This window comes from Morone saxatilis, unplaced genomic scaffold (genome assembly GCF_004916995.1).
Source record: "Morone saxatilis isolate NCDOM2014 unplaced genomic scaffold, NCSU_SB_2.0 Contig16, whole genome shotgun sequence".
NCBI classification, from domain to species: Eukaryota; Metazoa; Chordata; class Actinopteri; family Moronidae; genus Morone; species Morone saxatilis.
The window spans coordinates 13447573-13467104 of NW_023339718.1; the positions used below are offsets into that span (position 1 = coordinate 13447573).

General features: G+C 42.5%; 1 protein-coding gene across 6 annotated transcripts; it reads left to right on the forward strand.

The window, feature by feature from the left end:
* The first annotated feature begins 627 nt into the window (after window positions 1-627).
* On the forward strand, window positions 628-19532 carry atxn2 (ataxin 2). Of its 6 annotated transcripts, none has more exons than XM_035658648.1 (24): window positions 628-1132; window positions 2741-2771; window positions 3122-3181; window positions 3580-3651; window positions 4993-5143; window positions 6947-6961; window positions 8782-8906; window positions 9094-9185; window positions 9443-9631; window positions 10230-10402; window positions 10708-10956; window positions 12190-12375; window positions 12606-12785; window positions 12891-12998; window positions 13099-13169; window positions 13277-13638; window positions 14048-14111; window positions 14212-14358; window positions 15022-15039; window positions 15679-15745; window positions 16376-16569; window positions 17531-17657; window positions 17770-17961; window positions 18047-19532. In XM_035658648.1, the coding sequence occupies exons 1-24, from the start codon at window positions 1023-1025 to the stop codon at window positions 18325-18327; spliced, it is 3264 nt and encodes a 1087-aa protein (XP_035514541.1). In that variant the 5' UTR covers window positions 628-1022; the 3' UTR covers window positions 18328-19532. The 6 variants fall into 6 exon arrangements, with proteins under 6 accessions (XP_035514541.1, XP_035514544.1, XP_035514540.1 ...); XM_035658647.1 differs by having other exon boundaries at window positions 629-1132; window positions 15679-15751; XM_035658650.1 differs by lacking the exon at window positions 628-1132 and adding an exon at window positions 1907-2259 and having other exon boundaries at window positions 15679-15751.

A 19532-nucleotide genomic window follows, 5' to 3' on the forward strand; every position in this document is an offset into this window, starting at 1 on the left:
AAAGTATTATGTATGTATATATAATATATACAATTAACAGAATAAAATTAACAGTAGTGCGTCTGTTTAAATGGCATCTACAATAAACAAATGTTTTACTTTTCTGCCAGATGCACAACCTTTGATCTTTTATTAACGACATCATCCATGAGTATTTGCCTCATGATTTTGCTGTTAAGGCTATTAACCTGTCCAACCAACTCCCTGTGTCTCTGTTTCCACATCAGGGTTGTTGCAAGATGGGGATGCCTCAAAGAAAGAAGTCATCTTCATCACGCTAATCGTCCTATCGCAATGTCTAAGTTTAGTTTGCCAAATATGCACACACAGGTAGAGTGTGAATAACATGTTTCTATGCATGTGCGTCTGTGTGTGTAGTGTGTGTTTGCCGGCTCACGTGGATGCCACTGAACAGCCACTGAGCGTTCATGAACTTCCTGAAAATAGTGCCATGTTGTAGGTGTATTTTTAAAAATAAATTAATCCATATATATTTCTAGTGGCGCTCCATAGTCAATATAATCCCATTCGTCCTTTTAGCGTGTTCACGGTTGTCAAAGAACACAGCGCAGGATATGTGTTGTATGTTGTGAGCCGTTACGCCTTTCATATATCCCTCCGCGGTTTTTTGTCCCCTTTCAGACTGTTTTGGTCTTTTCGCTGTTAGCAACGGAAAGAAACCCGAGATAGCTGTAAACCGTATTTTGAGATAATCTAATTTTGTTGTTAGGACTACATAAGAAATCGACAAGAGGTGTTACATCCATGTTTATTTCGGAAGAGTAATTGGCGCGCGTTGTCTTTTTTAAATATTGTTTATTTCTGTTTTAATAGGAATTGTACAGATTGCTAATCCAGCTAGCGACTGTTAGCCAGCTAGCTTCATAGCATAGCATCTCCCTCCAGAGGCACGTTGACGTTAGCCTGCGAGCTGTCACACAAACACACACACACCGTCTCGTCGTCAAGAAGCTGCGGTGTGAAGCTGGTCGTTTTGAGACGCTGTCTTTTATGGGATCACAATGTCAATGAAGGCCGGTGGAAATCGCAGCAAGCCCGGCGGCGGCAACACCGCTGGTGCCGCCGCCTCCGGTGCCGGAGGAAGCGGCGGGGGAAGACAGAATCTGGGCAGGTCTGTGAAATTAAAACGCTCACGTAGCGAGTTAAAAACGCAGCGGTGGTGGGTTAATGTGGCCACTTTTCAGCACTTGGACACAGTCGCTTCCAACCGTGGCGGTTTCGAGAGATGACATTCCCGTTAAGGGGTCCAAAAAGTAGTACGTGTTCGTGGACGGTATGTGGGCCTTGCGACGTGTTGGTCACCTACCGTAACGTTATGCGGTGGAGCTAGCGAGGCCTGTCTGCTGGCTCCAGTGCTGTTGCAACTTCGACGTTACGTTACCTCCTCTTGCACGTTAAATGAAACACACACTGGTCTGGCCCCCCCTCGCTGTGCATTTAGACATATTTGCGTGGACATGTAAATGTGTTTTTTTGCACATGTGCGTTGCAGTGAAGCCGCTTGCCAAGTTGCTTGTATCGGTTTACTATCAGCCGGGAGTCGATGTGAGCTAGCGGTAATTAGCTGTTTGACAGCCCATGCTTGTCATTCAGTGCACTTGCCTCATTCAGTGTTATATCGGCTAGCTAACGGGGCAGCCTGGCGACTTTTCCGCCCAAGAGACCGGCTGTGAAGCGACGGTGTTTGTTTTCATCTCACTATCACGGTACCTCGCTTGGTTACCGCAATATTGCTGCAACGGGTTTGCCAAGAAATTGATATAAAGCGTGTGGGCGCACGATAGAAAGGGGTGGGTGTGGAGACGATGGGGTGAGGAGGAGGAGGGAGGGAGGGAGGAGAGAGATGGGGAGAGGAGGAGGAGGAGGAGGGGGGGGAGATTAACGCTACAGACCGACCGGGCTTTCAACCTTGACGTTTCCGTCGCTGCTCGTGTGAAATTGTGTCCTTGAAAGCATGACATTTCTGTACATGTCGTCCTGCGATACAGCTAACACACACACACACACACACACACACACACAGTCAGTGCAGGAGCTGCGTGCGGATTGTGCGTTTTAATGGCGTTAATGTGGTCCGGCTCCTATTCACCGGTCACTAGGACAGCACGGCTCATTCATTGCGTAGGTTTCATCTGTTAAGGCCGTGTGAATGTATTGTAAAGTGAGACTGGACGAGGATCAGTTCGACAGGACTTGGATTGGTTTTCGTTTCAGTATTCAGGAGCTGAGTGTGTCCAAGTGAGCCTGTTACTCATTTACTACCACTGGTATAATGTAGGGAATGTGGCCATTGCCTACGTTGAATCAAGTGTGAATTTCCTGGCGATGTGCCAGCTGCTGAACAAGGTGCATTTTAGGACATGCTTGGGGTAAAATGTAGGCTACTGAGTGTTTGTCTGGCAGCCTCCTGAACATTATTCTAACCAGCTAAATATATTGTGGAATCTGTGGGAAATCTCAGAACCTACATTGCATTTGAATATGTAATTAATTTACACGTGGAAGACATTTTAGTGTCTTATTAAATTGGATGTTTCATGGTGATGATAGATGGATTAATTGAAAGATTTACTCCACCGCCTCCTGAGATTTCTGTCATCCAGTTATACAGTTGTCCTCATCAGAGAGCGCTTTGTTTCAGTCTGCTAGTAAGAAATTCAGCGCTGATGATGATGATGATGACGACGAGTTTGACACCAATGCTGTTTTTTTCTTTCAGAGGAAGACACAGTGGTAAAGGTCCCGCAGCAGTAAGTAACCGGTTAACTCTTATAAGTCATTGGAAGATCAGTAGAAGTTTGGTGTACCTGAGTGCTGTACGTTATCAAAGAAGGGAAGCTGCTTTTTGAAACCTCACACACTGGATTGATGCTTTACTTTTGGTTCATTCTGTGCAGAGTCACTTGAACAGTGTCGTGTTTCTGTAAGGCGTACAGTTTGGTTTAAAAGTTGCACAGAACGGACCTTAGATAAATCACACATCCAGTGGGTGGATGTACATTTCTTACAGTTCAGCATTATGAATGAAACAAATGTCTAATAGGTGTCAGACAGCCGTGAGAAACTATTTAGCATATTTTTAACTGTGTTCTTTCTTTAGGTCAATTTCAATGGTGTATATGCAAATATGAGGATGGTCCATGTCTTGACTTCAGTGGTGGTATGTTTACTGTCTGTCTTGTTAAGTTTTTGACATGATGTCCCAGATATGTTTGTCTTCTGTGTAATAACAATAACGAACAAAGAAATAAGCAGAAACAAACAAAAACAAATGTTGTGTGAAACAGCACTGTGAATCATGCTTACTTTAAATGAATTTGTAACAGCAGTATGTACCGCAGTCTGTCTTTCACCACATGCTGGTTCTTCAAAATGTCTACGCTGCTATAAACAAAGCCTGTGTGATTTGTAGAGACAGCTGCTTGCATAAACAAAGCAGAGATTGATCAATCATTTATCTGTTTCACAGCAGATGGGTTTTTTGAACTTGTTTTTTGAATGTGTAAATTGACATTGACACCACATACAGTGAATAACAATAGGCCTATTTATTTATAGGGGGCCAAGTGTGAGCTGAAAGTGAAAAACGGAGCAGTCTATGAAGGAGTATTTAAGACATACGGTCCAGAGGTAAGGATCAGACGCGGTGTGATGTTCGTTATAGGTGCTAATATGGTGCTCGATCTGTGATTTCCTCAGTAGCAGTACTAATGATTAAGGTTAACTGTGCTGGGAGGATAGTGCCCAGCCAGCACTCAATAGCAGCTTCACCCCTGAGGTGGTTTAGACAAAGATCGCCCTTTCCATCTTTCCTTTTATGGAAGAGAGGTATGTGGCGCTTCATGTTGCCTTTTAGGCTGAAGTATTCCCCAGTCTTTCTCCTGTGGGGAAAATATCATTTTCACAAAAATTAAAAGCTTAACCTGAGCAATGGAAGAAGTCTCTGTCCAGAGCTTCGTTTTAACTTCAGTTCTAAATGGGATGTTTGTAACATACATTATTCCCTGTTCTCACACAAAATATCAAGGTTGATACTCATGTATCTTGTACCTCCCATCTCTTTTATAAGGTTGTGTGACTGAAATGTGAGTAAGGCTGGCAGGATACTCCTGAAGAAATTGAATTTGGTGTGGTTGCGAAGGCAAACGCACCACTTTGTTTTGAGACCAAAACAAAGCACCACATTTGGCTTTTATTACCACAGCGTGTGTAAGCTTAACAGTCAAACATGCTGAAATATTCACACAGCTGTATTCACCACTCCTGCTGTACACTGTCTCTTAGTAAACAATGTAATGTTTGGTTGCAGGGCTTATGTTTTCCATTTTCTTCCACAGTATTAAACTAGTTTTAGTACTTCTTGTTTTTTTTTTTACAAAAGTAGAGGTTGACTCTGCTCCCACTGCAACTCACAAGCTCCTCCATCTGGCATGGCTTCCATTAAACAAGCAGAGCTCAATTAATTGATGTCAGTCAGAGTTTTGTTTATATATGTTGTCAGCCAAAGAACCTAGAGAGGTAGTTTGGCTTTAGGCAAGCATATTGAGCCAAGATTACAGGTTTTCATTCCAGTGAAACACACCAAGTGATGGATTGGTTTATCTTTTCTCTGGTTGTGCTCATAGGGATTATTTTCATTAGCCATTTATCACTTTTTTTTAATAATTGATTCAAAGTTTATTGTAGAGAACGTCAGAAAATGGTGTAAGAGGTCTGCTGCAGTTTTTCTGAGCCCAAGGTGACCTCTTAAAACAACATGACAGAGGGGAACAAAGCAAGAATGTTTGGCATTTTGCTACTAAATGTACTTAGATTAATTACTAAAATGGTTAACAACAGATTTTTTGCAGTGGATGATTTGGATGAAACAATGGTTCCCATGGTTCCTCATATTTTTTCTGCAGACAGTTTAGGGTTTTGCTGTATTTCAGATTCCCCTTTCATAAAATGTAACATAACTTTCTCTCTCAGTGTGACCTGGTGTTGGATGCAGCCCACAGAAAGAGCCCCGAGCCAAGCATAGCCCCCAGGAAAGAAGATATTGTGGAGAGCATCATTTTCAAGGCCTCAGATGTGGTAGTGGTGACCTTCAAAGATGTGGACCTGAATTTTGCCAGGAAAGGTACTGAGGACGTTTGTGTTGAAATATTATTTAGGTACATAAACGGCAGTCTTGATATACCGAGGCTTGTACACACTAAACACTTGTGACAAACATACACAATGTAACTAGGTTAGTTTGTCATTTTGTATTCATTGCACACACAGAAAAATAAACACATGCCACAGTGAATGCCCATCAGTGCATACAAACAACATATTGATCTTTTTCAGTCTGTATTCACTACCTTTATGTCACAGAGGCTTTGCCATGAGTTAAATCTCATGTGTCTGCTCTGAGTGGCCGGTCATTGAAGACTAATGTGATCTATTGATTGGGCCGAAGGTTGCCCTGGCGCAGCAAGGACACTCAATAAAGGCCGAATGAGTCTTCTTCATCTAATTCATCTTGACCCATACAATTCTCCTTTGAATGATAATGGACTGTGTGGGAGGGTATTATTTAAAAAAAAAAAGAAATGAACAGGTGAAAAAGTGAGCGTTGCACCACATGATGCAGGGAGATGGTGCTACACATTGTTATCCTGTTAAATTAAAAATTGTAGACTGATTGGAAATTTCACAGTGACTACGCTTACATGTGCAAAATATTCCGCTTTTTAAACTTATTCCAAAAAAGACAATGTTCCTAGTTAGGTGTTTACATGCCTAATGAAATATATATGAATATTGAATATAAATATTCCACTAAATGTCCTGTTTAGATGCAGCTGTACATACTCTACCTACTACATAAATGTAACTGTTAATTATGTATATTCTACAGAGGAATTTCCCTCCTTTTCTCTCTGTCCTTTTCCTTCTTTTCCTCCTTTTCAAACTGCAGTCTTGTTGCCCCTGTGGTGAAAGTGGAACAGCTGGAGCTGCTTGAGCCGTTTTGGCTTTTTACGTCCACCAGTGGCAGACTTGTTCGGCCGTGCAAACACAGCCTCCCACTTTCATTCGTTCAGCCACGTTTTTTAAAAGAACGGCTTGCGATATTTGTGCGTTTCCTAAAAACCTCTTGATATCCAAGTCTTTTTATAATATTTAAACGTAGGTATGTTTCTTCTTCTTCCATCCAGAAACGTGGGATCTTCTTTTGTGCATGCATCTCCACTCCAGCATTGCAAACTGTTAGTGGCTAGATGGTTTGTTTAAAACGCACAGGGCTGATCGTAAACAGGGGAGAGGCTGTGTGTCTCAAACTGCAGTAAAAACCTCAAATGAGACGCATGTTCCAAATGCGCCGTATACATGCCCAAAGAGTGCTCCTAAAACCCGAATAATATCTGCATATCCCACACGTCTCAGTTGGAAAACTCTGCATTCGGAATAACATCTAATTAGGAATATCCAAACAGAATGTGCTGTTTACATAACCTGTATCAAATGTGGAATATTGTCATGTTTGGAATAATAGTGGAAAATGAGTGTACATGTAAATGTTGTCAATTTGCAAGAAAGTGAAATGTCTAAACCACCGTTGCTAATGTTGCTGATCTTATGTTCCTAAGTCAACAAGACTGTTAACTGATGATTATTTTTATAACAGTCAGAAATGTATATTTTTGTTTAGAAGGTACATGTGTTTTTTAATCTAATAGCTAAAATAAGGGGAGTTTGCTAGGCTAAAATTATGATAACCACACTTAAGTTGTAAAAAAAGGAAACAGAATTCCCCTTTAAATGTTGTAGATTGTCCATAACTTAAATTGTTGGATAGGAAGTCAACTGTTGGTGTGATCACCAGTCAGTCATTGTACCTGTCAATCCATCTTTTGACTCTCTGTCATCTGTCTGTCTCTCCTCTCCAATGGTCTAGTCTCCTCTGACACAGGTAATATATGGTTGTTTTCTCCTCTCGCACATCTCTGAATGCACTCAAACAAATTTGTGAATCTCTTTGGCTTGGGCCTGATCTGTTGCCACCTATTGCTGCATTACATTGCATCACTGCTTTTCATATAACCTAAAAGAATTAATCAAATATCTGACGCAGGTCAGTCTTGCTTCATTTTTTCACCAGATTCTTTGTTATCTTAAGACTGGATGTTGCTTTCGGTGGAAGAATTGCCACTTTCCCTATCATACACTGTTTAATTAAGCTTTAACTTTAGAGGTCAGCAGAGGCTCAACATTTAAGCCTATCCTGGCCTTATGCTTAATTATGTGGAATCTACAGTGTGAGAGTGATACAGACCTAATAGTGTAAAATGTTTAACTTTACTAATACTTGTTTTATTTGTTTTTAACAATAGTTTAAGCTGTCATTTATATTCTAAAATTGAATATATAGTTTTATTATGGTTTAGGCCCAAGCACAAAGCTTGTACATAGATGGCCAGCCAAGGCACTCTTGCAGCAATTATTTTATTTAACTAAATATGGGCTTGATTTCAAATCGTACTGGACCCAAGCTAAATTTAAAATCCGAGCTACAGTAGATGGGAAAGGGGAAATTATAAGCATTATGACTGATTCCACTGAAAGCAACAGATTGAAAACTCATCTCAAGCACTTGCACAGTAATCTCTTTTTCTGAGCATTTTATTAAAAAAGGAGTGATATCAGGATGTTAAATTTGGTTTGGCCCTGAAGTGCTTTGAGATCATGTAATTGACTGCAATCTAAATGCATGTTTGCTTACTCCTCACTATGCCTACATCTTATTTGTAAATGTTTCTTATTGTATGTATGATTCCCTTGGACAGTGTGCATAGAGCATACCCACCACCTCTACTATAATTCAGTTAGCCCAACTGTCTGTATGGTGCCAATCTCTAATATTTCTGAACTTGCTCTCTTCCAGAAATGCTTAAATGCACTTTGTATTGTGGGATGAGTTGGGATGACTGAGTTATGTAACTCCAGGTGGCTCATGCTTTATGCATATAGTCCATTAATGACAATCTTTGGCTGACATGAGATTAGATTTCCTTTCAAATATAATTGGGGGTTTTCTTTGAGCATGCCTGTCCCTGGTTGTACTTGAGCCAACCAAAGTATTCTGTAAGTTTATTTGAATATAGTGAATGGCCCTGAAAATGTGGACTATTACCAGCTCTGAATACTATTTTACAGATGTGAATGTTACCTTTCAAGGTGTTGCCATGGGTGATGGGTAATAAATGAAGCAGTGGAAAAAGTCAGGCATTGTAGACACTCTGATATTTAATTTATCCGGCTGAAAATATTGTAGGACCTTACTTCTTGATTTAATTAGTTTATTTTGTTAGAGGCTGCGGGAGTGACTGGGGACTATCCTGTCTTTCCAATGCTGTTTTCATATTCTGGCTCACACTGCCAGAGCCCTTTATACTTGTTAGCTTTACAAAGGCCAGCTCAAGCAAATAGCTCAATTTTTTTGAAAGGATTTTCCCCCCCAATCTAGTTAAACCCATGTCTGGTTGTGAGTAGGTGTGCCTGGTGAACCACCACTACCTCTATATAGACCTTTGCTGTGAGAGCTTGTGGCAGAAGCTCTTGAGGCATGAGTGCTTCCCTGCATAAACAGTGAGAGTGCTGCCATGTGACTGTATACCATCATCAGCTTCTGTGTGGGTGTGTATGGTATGTGTGTGTGTGTGTGTGTGTGTGTGTGTGTGTGTGTGTGGAAGTCTGCTGTACATGAATATGTATTCTTTGTGTGTGCCGCAGACAACTTCACAGATGCAGCAGTGAGCAGTAGGATCAATGGCGAGCATAAAGAGAAAGATCTAGAGCCCTGGGATGGAGGAGAGACCCACAACTCTGACAGCCTTGAGTCTCTGGATACGGATGTGGTAAGAAAACCGACATAAACACAACACGAACACACTGATGCTGCACTTGTTGTGAGTACATAGAATGGAATCTATAATGGCCTTCATAAATTTAACTGTGACAGCGGTAAGCACATGTTGTGTCATCTGATCCACAGCATTGATAATTTGTTTATAAGCCTTCTACCTCTTTCTCTCTTCATATCAGTCAAACGGGTGGGACCCCAATGACATGTTCAAGTACAATGAGGAGAAGTATGGAGTGTTGTCTACATATGACAGCAGCCTGTCCACATATACGTAAGCTTCTCTATGTTCTGAATATGTTCTCCTTTGTATCACCTTTTCCTGCATATAAGCAATCTACATGTTTATTTAAAATTAAATGAGATAAAACAAATATATGTTTTAATATCTTTGGTCAGTGACCTATGCTGTATCACTCTTTAAATACTGTTTAGTGTGACCACACATGACAAAAGTAAAAACTTGAGATGAGACTTACTCTAGTCATCCATCATCCTGCTGCCCTTGTCTGACCTGAGCTTGTTTCCCAGGGTCCCCCTGGAGCGGGACAACTCAGAAGAGTTCCTCAAGAGGGAGGCGCGTGCCGCCCAGCTGGCAGAGGAGATTGAGGCCAGTGCCACATACAAGGCCCGTGTGGCCCTGGAGAACGATGAACGCTCCGAGGAGGAGAAATATACTGCTGTGGTGCGAGGGGAAAGGGAGACTCACACACTTAGCAGGTAAGACCAGGACACACATGTACTAAACGTAAGATAAGTTAACAGTGCATACTTCTTGTGCTGGCGAGTGTGTGAGAGTGCTGACCTTGCAGTTATGTTTGTGCCTATCAAATTTAATTTGTTCTCATTGTTTGTAATTGGCTCTTGATGTGTGCTACGATGCCAGCTGCTTTAAAACGTAGCAGCACAACACAACACTGCAACATTTATATTTCCGTTGTGGGATTTAGTTTATACTTCTAAATATTATTTTTTTAATGTAAGTGCAAGGATGAGAGCACAAGTACATTTACTGTACGTACATATTGCTTACACGTGGTGTAGGTGTGCAGTAGAAAAGCTCAGGCATAGGCTTGAGAAGTATATTTGAGCCTTGAAGGGAGACAAAGTAATTCCAACAAATTCACTAAGTAGACAGCAGCTGTTCCCAGAACAAATACTTCCTTGGTAATTAAAGAAAACATGCTCATTTTGGCTGATGATAAGTACTTAGTTGACTGTAATAGAGTGTATAATTAATTCCTCCCCTTTGTTATCTTGACTATTGTCTGTGTGTGTGTGTGTGTGTGTGTGTGTGTGTGTGTGTGTGTGTACGCAGAGAGAACAAGTACATTCCTCCAGGTCAGAGAAACAGGGAGGCGATGTCCTGGGGACCGGGACGTCAGAATTCACCTCGTCTGGCTCAGAGCTCAGCTGGGCCCTCAGCTCCTCGACCAGGACCTCACGACTACAGTCCCAGCTCTGGAGCCGACCAGAGGGTGGTTAACGGAGGTGCGTTTATTAAATCACACACAACTTATGGTGTTTCTTCTTCTGAAATGTACAGATGTGCATTGGTTGGTGAGTGAGTTGCTCAGTATAATGATAGAGATATTTTCTACCGATTAGCTGATGTTGCTATTTGTTGTTGCTGTTAATTCATTTTATTTACTTATGTCAGTTAAATCATTTTATTCCTACCTTGCCATTCTTCCTCATGTTTATTAATCTCCCCCCTCTTTTTATTCCTGCCCTACCTTTGTTTTCCCCACTTTAACTGGTTGTCATCCTTGATCATTTGTCCTTCCCTCTTTTAGGTTCATCCCATTGGCCCTCACCCTGTCCGTCTCCTTCCTCCCGCCCCCCCTCTCGTTACCAGTCTGGCCCCTCCTCCCTGCCTCCCCGGGCGACCACGCCCACCAGGCCACCCTCCAGACCCCCCTCTCGACCTTCCAGGCCTCCCTCTCATTCATCCCACCCCTCCTATCCCTCCTCCTCATCCTCCTTTTCTCACCATGGGCCCACGTCGCCAGCCTCTACTCTGCCCAAACGCATGTCTTCAGAAGGTACCCACATCAGTGTGGAGTAGACCTGGGCAAAGGCATGAGTTGAAGGTGGATGGATTGAGCTCAATATGGAAATTAAATTCCCATATTGAAAGCTTTAACAAATGTCACAGTTAAATAAGCAAACTACTTTCAAAAATAACTTTGCCCAGGTCTAGTGTGGAACAACACAAATAGGTGAAGTTGCTTCTTCAGACTGATTTGGGGTCAGATTTGCAATTTCCATGCAAATGGACATTGTGAGGATTTAGTAAGCCACAAAGCTGGTCCTTTGTCAGTGTGTCAGGCAGTTTCACCTTGGCATGTGGGTGCACCACGTTGTGTGCTGTGCTTTCTGTTTAGCAAGAGTTACGCCACTGAAAACACCAAAGCAGCGGTTTTCTCTGTATGTTTTCCGATAGAGCAGTCAAGAGGAAGAGTAATTTAACACTTATCATTGAACTTTCTGCCATTCTGCCATTGACCTCTTCTGCTTCAGTGTTTTTAAGTGTATTGTGTCTCTGACACCCAGCATCACTGTTGGCCAGAAGTGTGAACTGTTGTACCGGTAATGACAACCTAACATTGTTGCAGTGAGGTGAGAATATCAACTGCAAAATTATTTTAAAACATGTTTTTGTGGGTTGTTGACTCACCACTGTCACCACACTGATGCTCTTTGTCATTGTGCGAAATTTGGAGGGACAAATGCATTTGTAAGCGATCCCTTTTACCTCGTAGGCCTTTCGTGTTAACTCCAATGAGCTGGAGTACTGAGCTAAAATAACACGGTGCTGCTGTCCAAATGCTTATGACTCGTGTTTATACTTTCCAAATGTTTTTTTCCAGTGAAATGGAAAAGTATTTAACTAGTGTTTAGTGTTTACACACTTCGTTAAACTCAAACTCTGCTAAACCGTGAATTCTTAAACACAGATTTCTACCTCACATTCTTTCCTCTGTTTCCCTGTTTATCATCTCTCACTTCACTTGTGTGTTTGATAACTACAGGATTATCTCCAGTTTCTCCACTAACACGCATGTCACAAAATAACATTACTGTCTGATGTGACATTTAAACCTTATATTAAGATGTAATCAGTGCAGAGGTTTGGGGTTTTTAAAAGCTTTTGTGTGACACAGATTCTTCACAACAGGTTGGTAGGAAACGCAGGCTGTTGAGTGTGTTTACCTTACCTCCACTCTCTGTTTATGGAGTTCTGTCAGTCTTCATCTGTCCTTCTTCATCTACAGGTCCACCCAGGATGTCTCCAAAATCCCAGCGGACGCCTCGTGCTCACAGAGTGCCACCCTGCCGGACCACTGGAGTCCCTCCAGGAGTGGATTTAATTTCCCACAATGCCCCTGGAGAGGTCCCAGTGACTCCACCAACCAGGAGCAGCTCCTCTGGAGGGACATGGTCCTCGGTGGTTAGTGGAGGTAGAGTAGTTCTTTCCTCTTTTCTTAACCCTAGTGCCACTGGTTGACATGTTTTGAAGGGCACTTAAAATATTTAACTTTTTCCACCAAAGAAGCACCTTATAGTGTGATGAGTGCAAAAATAAGTGAAAACCTAACCTCTAATGTTGGCCAGTAAATCAACATGTTTGTTTGAGTTAACTTAAACATTATGTAGTCTCCAAAATCTCTTTTATTCTTCCCCTCCTCAGCTCACAGACCTCGCTCCCCCCGGCAGAACAGTATGGGTGGAGCCTCCACTGGCTCCTCCTCCCTCCCGTCACCCCAGACAGGAACAGCTCCTGTGGAAACTGCTGCTACACCTACGTCGGCTTCCTCTCCTACTGCTGCTAGCCCCGCCCCCAACATGGTTGCCTCTCCTTCAGGAGATGGTAAGCTTGAAGTCACACTTTCACTTGGTTTGACTGAGCGAATAAGGAATGCTAAGTATGATATGAAATACCTGAGTAAACAGACTATTTTTCTGTTCTGGATAGCAAAAGAGTGTCGTGTCCAGGAGACAAGACAAACATCACCTACGGCAAACAAGGAGAACATCAAGCCCTTGGACAGCTCACCTAGTATCACCAGACCAGTCTGTAAAGGTACGGTACACACTAGACTGTAGTATTCACTAGAATCTGAATCCGTTTAGTAATGAATAAAACCCTCAATGATGTCTCTCTCTTTCTACTCACCTTACAGGACCCCCTTCTATGGCACCAGACCACAGAAAACAAATAGATAATTTAAAGAAATTTAGTGTAGATTTTAGGGTAAGTACCGCTTTCATTTGTACAGTTTAAAAAAAATGCTAAAAATCTGACATAACAAACTTTATTTTCATGAAGCTGCTCTTCTAACTCTTCTTTCCCTCTTCCAGTTGCAGTCTAGTTCAAACTCAGACGCTGCCTTTGACCAGATGATGACCAAGCCTCCCAGAGATCCAGCAGACAAGCCTAAAGACCTTCCCCTGGACAAAGCCTCCACAGCGGGGCGGGAGGGCTCCGAAGAGGGTGTTGTGATTGCTGCTGGTACCTCCGGTGGTGCCTCTGCTCCATCCAACGCCACCACAAACACCAGTAAGCCTGGCAGCCCCGCTGCACTGTCCCCGTCTCCTTCAGCCCCAGACCAGAAGAGGGCGGGGCTTGATGTGACATCGCAGGGAGTTCAGACGACAGCGACGTCCACATTCAGTGGACCCAAGCATGAAGAGAAAGAGGAGAAAAAGGAGGCAGTACAAGAGTGAGTGAAAGGTTGAGAGATGAGACTGTACATATTTGTGCAAGATAAACAAATCCCATTAGAAGACCAAAATTGATCTCAATCATAACAAATATCAATGTGCTACATCATTGCACTGGGTTACATGTTCTTTCATCACCATGAACATGGGCACTGTATTTTATTCCATCTTACCACACACACGTTCTGCTGTAAATACTCACTAAAACATCAAATGTGTATAAATCTGCTGCTGAAAATAGTCTCCAACAAATGAACTACTTACTCCTGTTAAGAACCACAGTGCCCAGCTTTTTTTAGGAAATAACTTGACCTTTTTGTTGACAGTAAGAAAAATATAATGATGATGGTAATTTCAGGCTGATGCTTTTAAATGTTAACTTTTTCACCGTTTGCTCTCCTCCGGCAGTCAAGTGAGAAAATCAACCCTGAACCCAAATGCCAATGAGTTCAAACCCAGGTTCAATACGCAGGTCAGTGTGCCCCGCTGCTGACACTCTACACAATTTAAATACCACAAACTGAGATTGTTGGTAAACTCATTATTCTCTGTCTGTCTCGCTCCTTCATCAGCCCAAACCAGCCAACACCCCGACGCCTCCCCGGCCTCAGGGCCAGCCCAGCCCCTCCATCGTGGTGCAGCAGCCCACGGCTGTGTACGGCCAGACAGTCTGCTTCCCCCAGATGTATCCCCTCACACCAGTCAGCCCCGGAGTGCAGGTGAGACCCACACCTGCATGCTGAAATGCAGATCACACAGAGTATTACATTGAATCAGTATGAAATGCAAAGTTCATTAAAAACAAATTCTTAACATCACCGTAAGATCTCACAACATGTCTGCTCATGTTTGTCCTTTGTTATTTTACTATCTTGTCTTTGACTCATCTCTAATGCATTATTTTATTTTGTATAGGCTACATCTTATAGTTGTTGTGGTTGTGTTTTCTTTTTACACCTTCATACACAGAGTATGTGTATCCTTCATCACTTTTCATTCCATTATTCTTTCTTCCAGACACTGTTTTTTATCTCGATAAGTTTTGCTAAATTGTTTGAAAAAATGTTTAGGTAAATATTTGGAATAACAGACTTAGAAATGTTTAAAGGAAGGTGGAAATATGTGAAATTTATATACAGTATGATGTCAAAAGTCTATTTTTAAGCACTCTCAAAGCGCTTTTTACAGGTTTTTAGTTTATTTTTGATGAAAGATGTTAACATTTGTAGCCATGAATCAATAATGTTTTCCTGTGTTGCTTTAAGAAAAACTTGGTGATCCAACATCAGACACGTGTAAACGATAAAATACCTTGGTGAACAACTAAAGAGTGGTTCTCTTTTCCTTTTCTCCCCCTCCTCCCCTCTCTCTCGCTCCATTAGAAAAGCATAATATGGAAGGTTTGTGAATTTTTTAAATCCTTTTGTTTTTTTAAGCCCAATCAGTACTGAGATGTTTTGCTTGCTTGTTGAATTAATGCCATCAGATGTTGGTTTGCCAACTTCTTATTGCAATTCATTTTAAACTGTCACCACAGATGGACTTATAACGTCATCTTATTTCTATTGGCTTCATCTGTTCACCGAACAAATGGCTGTAAGCTAATAGGAGTTTAAGCCTCTTTGTTTCTGCTGCAGTACTGTTTGTAATACAAGTGCATGGTGTATAATGTTAAGGAGTTAAGGAATGGGAGATGACAAGCAGTGTGTGGGTTATAGTCATAAAACACCCTTTTCTGCCCAATGATAGACAGGCTTAGAAAATGCATGTGGTCACAGGTAAGAGACAATTCCCAGTCTCACATGCACATTTGTCTTTTTAAAGTATGTTTTTCTATGTGTTGGGTGTGGGATTAGCTACTAAAGCAACAGTTTAAAAAAGCCCCACTGAAGGACACATAGTCCCACACAAGCAATAATTCAACTGTTTTTAGTTGAGGGCTGGTTTTCATTGTAGAAATTATTCTGAAGTGCCCTGAGAAGACTGAGTATAAACTTGTGTTCTTCATCTGCCATCCTCCATTCCCTTCCTCACTCCAGTCTCCAGCTATGTACCAGGTTCAGATGCCTCATATGACAGTCAGCCAGTCTAAACCCTACAGACCAGGTAAAGGTGAGAATAACAACTGTTTTGTCTCATTTCTGTCCCACCTCTCTCCCCCTCCCCTCTGAAGCTTACTATATACATCTAATTGGACATATTTCTGCATTGGCCCTGAATGTAAGATTTTTCTGATTATGTTTGGACTCGTATTATATTCCAGGTATTCACACAACCTAGATTTGTAGGTATTTGCGACAAAAGTGTTGTCCGTGTGTTACACAACATCAAGAAAGAGTTGCATCAGGGTTTTATTTATTTACTTTTTTGTAGCTCTACTGCAAGTCCATTGTGTGTGTCCTTTTAGAGTTAGTCAGCCTTTCAGGTGAAATAAGTTCCGAATGAATGAAAACAAGTAGAAAGCATCTCCTAAAGTCTTTATTACAGAAGCAGACAGAGTATTTCTCACCTCCCTTTTACAATAGAAAAGACTGCTGTTGTCTTGGGACTATCCTCTCTCTGGACTGATCAAGTGTTTCTTATAAAAAAGGGGGACATCGGTAGTAAGTGGTCTTATATTCGGGCCAATTCTGTAAATCATTTGCCTCTTTCAAAAACCGGCAGTACTCTTCCTCCACGATTCAGTTCAGTTCAGATTTCGATGTTAAATGAAAGTTCTTCCCAATGAATCTCCAGTACCCAACATGCCCCAGCAGAGGTCGGACCAGCACCACCCCCCTGGCACGCCCACCATGATGCACCCAGCGACGGCAGCAGGTCCACCTATTGTAGCACAGAGCCCCGCCTACTCTACCCAGTACTTCACCTGCAGCCCGCAGCAGTTCACCAGTCAGCAGCTGGTCCAGCCCATGACACATTATCAATCACAGGTAAGATTTACATTACCAGTTCACAATAACAATACAATACAACCTTTAGCAGCTTACTCAGCAGTGCTCGGCCCGGGAGGCCCCTCTATCACGAACCACATGTAACCATTACAGTTACTCTGGTGCCATCAGTTAGTGCTGGCAGTCTCTGTCCCTCCCAGCTGTTCACTAGTCAGCCATTTGTCTGACAGATGTCTGCGGTACAGCAGCTTGACAGGGTGCCAGCATGATGCTAGTGTTTCATCACTTCTGTTTTGCGGAGCTGACTGCAGGCTCCTGCCACTTAAATCTCAAGTTTTGTTACCTGTTTGCAAGCAGGCTGTGATAGAACAAATGAAGGAACACAGAGGCAGTTAGGAAATTGGCTTCAGGGTGTTTAAGGGTAATAGAATGACCACGTATTGATTAGAGGCTGGAATTTCTTTCATTTTTATTTGCTTTTATGTTGGTGAAGAAGAATTTATTCCACATAATGGGATGAGATGATGAAAGAGGAAGACAAAGAGATGAAAACTGAACTTTATTAGGTACTAATTTTACTGCAGTTACAAAAAAACACCAGAGAAATCTTCACTAATGTGAGAAAACCTACTCCAGGCACCAATGAAATGAAAATGATCAGGGTTTTTTTTTATGTTGAATAGTTCTGGATATTGTTAGAAATGTTTATTCTAACCAAATATTTAATATAAAATAAATCTCCAAACACTTTTTATTTAACAAAGGAAACCAACCTCTTATACTGTCTGAAATTGGCAACTTTTCAATGGTAAATCAGGAATATTTGAGCAGAACAGGCGTGTCAGCTTTTGGTATCTGACTGTGCTTGAGTGCCCAAAAGTCTGTATTTGATGTTAGTAATTGACTGTTAAATCTATGATTTAAAATGACTTTACCACACGAGAAGGGCCTCCTAATAGTGACGTCGTCTTTCTTCTCTCTGTTCTTGTGTGTCCTCCAGCCGCAGCATGTGTTCAGTCAGGTTATGCAGGGCAACGCCAGGATGATGGCCCCTCCTACGCATGGCCAACCCAGCCTTGTCTCTTCCTCAACTACACAGTACCCAGAGCAGACACACACCATGTATGGTACGTCGGCCCACCCACTGGTGTATGTTCAACAAGAACAGGACGGGCAGGCAACGTTATGTGTGCTCTTTAAATACTTCCCATCCTTAACTAATACTGACTCCTGTCTCAGTGTCTCCAGGGCCGATGCCTCAGCAGTACCCCCACCCCAGCGCAACCTTGCACCCTCACCCACAGCACCCCCAGCCCTCTGCCACACCTACAGGCCAAGGCCAGCAGGGTGGTCCCCCACAACATGGAGGCCCTCCTAGCCACCCAGCTGCCAGCCCAGTACAGCACCAGCAGCACCAGCAGGCAGCAGCAGGTGAGTACATTTCCTGCCTCAGACAGCAGTTTAGAGCCGAATATTTCCAAATGGAGCACGACAGTATTGTTCTCGTGTTTCGTAGCGGCAGCAGCAGCCCAGGCCCTCCACCTGGCCAACCAGCCCCCGCAGCAGCAGATGTACTCTGCTTTGGCCGCCACGCCCCCCTCCATGACCCCGGGGCCCAACCCTCAGTCTCCCCAGGCATCGTTCCCCTCTGCCCAGCAGACTGTCTATATACACCCACAGCAGGTGCAGCACGGCTACAACCACAACCACATGGCACACGTGCAGCAGGTAGGTCACAACCACAGCAGCTCCAGCCAAGTAATCAGATTGGCAGTGTTTCCTGTGAGGGGATTTTGAATGTGGGAGTGAATAAATCTGGGATCACTTCCAGCAGGTGTTTAAGTTTATGAATGGTCATATTTAGGTGATAATGCTGCGAGTGCAGTGGATGGTTGTTTGGCAGTCTGACCCAGTTCAGGTTAGGATGCGTATCATTTCTCTTCTTGTAGGTGAGTTTTAGTTATGAGAGGAAGAACAACGCTTTTTCATTCAGTCCAACCGTGTTCTAATAGATAATAGATGCAGTGCTAACTCTTTGGTAACCGTGGAGTTGTGGCCATTTTCTGTCAGTTCACCGCTCTCGGAAATACACTCATTCGCTTTGGTTAGAGAGTTAGATGAGAATATCTTTACACACAGACACAATCTGTGTGTGTGTGAGTAAAGTATGGACTTTGACTCAGGACGGTATGATTACACACTAACGTAAACATACCTCTGAATATTCTGTTTCTGCCAACAGGGCCTCCGAAATGTTGAACACTGCACCTTTTTAAACGTTTATCTTTGTTTAATCTGCTCACAAACAGAAGCGTAAAAGTGAAGTAGTGACTGTGTGCAGCTCCGTGGAGTCTTTAACATCACAGTGTGGTTGTCAGGTTTAACACCTTAGTTCCTGTACAGAGACCCCTTAGACCAAAACCTGTTCCCACGAAAGCCACACATTGCACTTTTTACATTTCAGTTGTGTGTAAGGATTAAACAAATGAGAGACATCATGTGAATTCATGTTTTAGATTTGTTAGTAGTAAGTTGAACTTTTAGAGAAGGCCAGACCGGCTGTTTTCCCCTTCCTCGCACTGTTACCGTATGCTAAGCTAGCTAGTCTAATTGCCTCCCGACTCCAGCTTCATACTTAATGCACAAACATGAGACTAATATTGATCTCTTCTCACTCTCAAAGAGAAAGCAAAATAGTTTTGCTCAAAAAATATATCTATTTAACAAATGCAGACTTGTTGGCTGAAAAAAATATATCTGTCAGCAAAATTCCTAAATAGTTCTGCATCATATTAGTCATTTGTTTGGCACAAGCATGCTCTACTCCACGTCCCCCCACACCCTGGTCACAACCACAGAGGCAGGAGCTGTGAACGCTGTAACACCGAAACCGCCTGTTTCATCTTTTTAATGAACTTGTCTCTCTTCCTTCCGTCTGTCTTCCGCTGTCGTTCTCACTTTGTGTCACACTTTTGCCCTCGCCGTCACACTCACTGACACAC

Bases quoted from the DNA above. Each gene is read 5' to 3' on its own strand.
- atxn2 (XM_035658647.1), top strand. From the start codon at position 1,023: ATGTCAATGAAGGCCGGTGGAAATCGCAGCAAGCCCGGCGGCGGCAAC. The intron at 12,999-13,098 runs GTACGGTACACA...CTCACCTTACAG, and splicing joins CACCAGACCAGTCTGTAAAG to GACCCCCTTCTATGGCACCA. The intron at 13,639-14,047 runs GTGAGTGAAAGG...CTCCTCCGGCAG, and splicing joins AAAAAGGAGGCAGTACAAGA to TCAAGTGAGAAAATCAACCC.